Source organism: Echinococcus granulosus (assembly GCF_000524195.1).
Source record: "Echinococcus granulosus chromosome Unknown EG_S00147, whole genome shotgun sequence".
Taxonomy (NCBI): Eukaryota; Metazoa; Platyhelminthes; class Cestoda; order Cyclophyllidea; family Taeniidae; genus Echinococcus; species Echinococcus granulosus.
In genome coordinates this window covers 88840-90013 of record NW_020170527.1, presented here as the reverse complement: position 1 = coordinate 90013, position 1174 = coordinate 88840, and the positions used below count along the sequence as shown (strand labels likewise).

General features: G+C 43.2%; 1 protein-coding gene across 1 annotated transcript in view; it reads left to right on the top strand. All coding sequences in view use genetic code 11, as the record gives it.

The window, feature by feature from the left end:
* Positions 1 to 1174, top strand: part of EGR_09429 (hypothetical protein) — a gene marked incomplete at both ends in the record, with an annotated part of 9972 nt that overhangs the window by 4547 nt on the left and 4251 nt on the right. The window contains one exon of the mRNA XM_024498678.1: positions 910 to 1134. Within this exon, the coding sequence (XP_024346912.1) occupies positions 910 to 1134 (225 nt within the window). The remainder of the gene's footprint in view (positions 1 to 909; positions 1135 to 1174) is intronic.

Sequence of the window (1174 nt, the reverse complement as noted above, 5' to 3'; positions counted from 1 at the left end):
CAGCAACAACGTTTGGCATTCTCTGGTCATTCAAACCGCATGGATCGGGAATCGGAGCATTCTCACATGCGACAAATCGCCTAAGCCTGGAACCACATTCAGACAGACCCGTCTTTCTTCTGTCCATGCAATAACTAAAGGGTAGTATAAAGCAGCACATGTATTGAGGTAGGTGCAGTACTATGGCTGTCAGTTTGGCGAGTATTGTGCGATAAAATACAAGGCAAAGTCGGAGACTCAATTCGCTGCAAGCCTGGTTTGACAATGATTTGCATTCTCGAATCAAAATGCGCACGACTTTAAGTGTCGGTTTAGGGAGGAAATTAGAAAAGTAGATGCCACTGTATTGTAAAGGTGGACAAAGGTACGGGTGCTTAAATCGTTGAGCGTATATTAAATGTGGGCCTGCAAATGGCGCATCTAAAATAAGGTGGTGGTAGGAGCATCCTTCACAGAGACACACAAATGCAAAAGTACGCAATGTGCGGTCAAGATGATTTTCAAGTTAATCAAAGCGATATACAGAATACAGCATAAATGCCTGCTTTCCGACTGCACACTAAGTAGCACTAACGACTAGTTAATGGTGCAATGGATTTGTGGTTTCTGCATTCGCTTTGCCAGTTTCTGATAACAGTGGGTGAGTAACGGACACTGATTTGCAATCATACGACTAAAATTAGATAAATTGCCACTCACTCATTCCATCTCAGGTGCCTCACACCAGGCACACCAAACCATTGTGCGCTAGGCCAGCAATAGTTCTATATCGTTATGTGAGACAGTTCTTGTGAGTTATCAACTTCAGAGGAGATCAATGTAGCCGAATATGGCGTGCTTTTCAATACTTCAGCCTCACTAGGGATTGTAAAAATACCAAGCTAAACACATTTTTGTATCTGGTCTCAGGAAATTGAAACAATGGAAACGATCTACGAAACGCATTTATCTCATGCTTAGGCACGCATTTCATCCCAATGAGCTTTGTGATGCAGCATCGAATGGGACTGCGAATTGTCGCAAAAGCCACTTCAGTCATGCTCCTTGGTTTGGCCAGCTAACTGCGCAACTAGAGCCAATGCAGACATTTGTTCCTTTGTGCCAAGGAGTTCTGCTCTTTTTAAGAAAACTAAAGTAAGTGACCTACTTGCCAGCTATTTCTGCAGCAAACCAT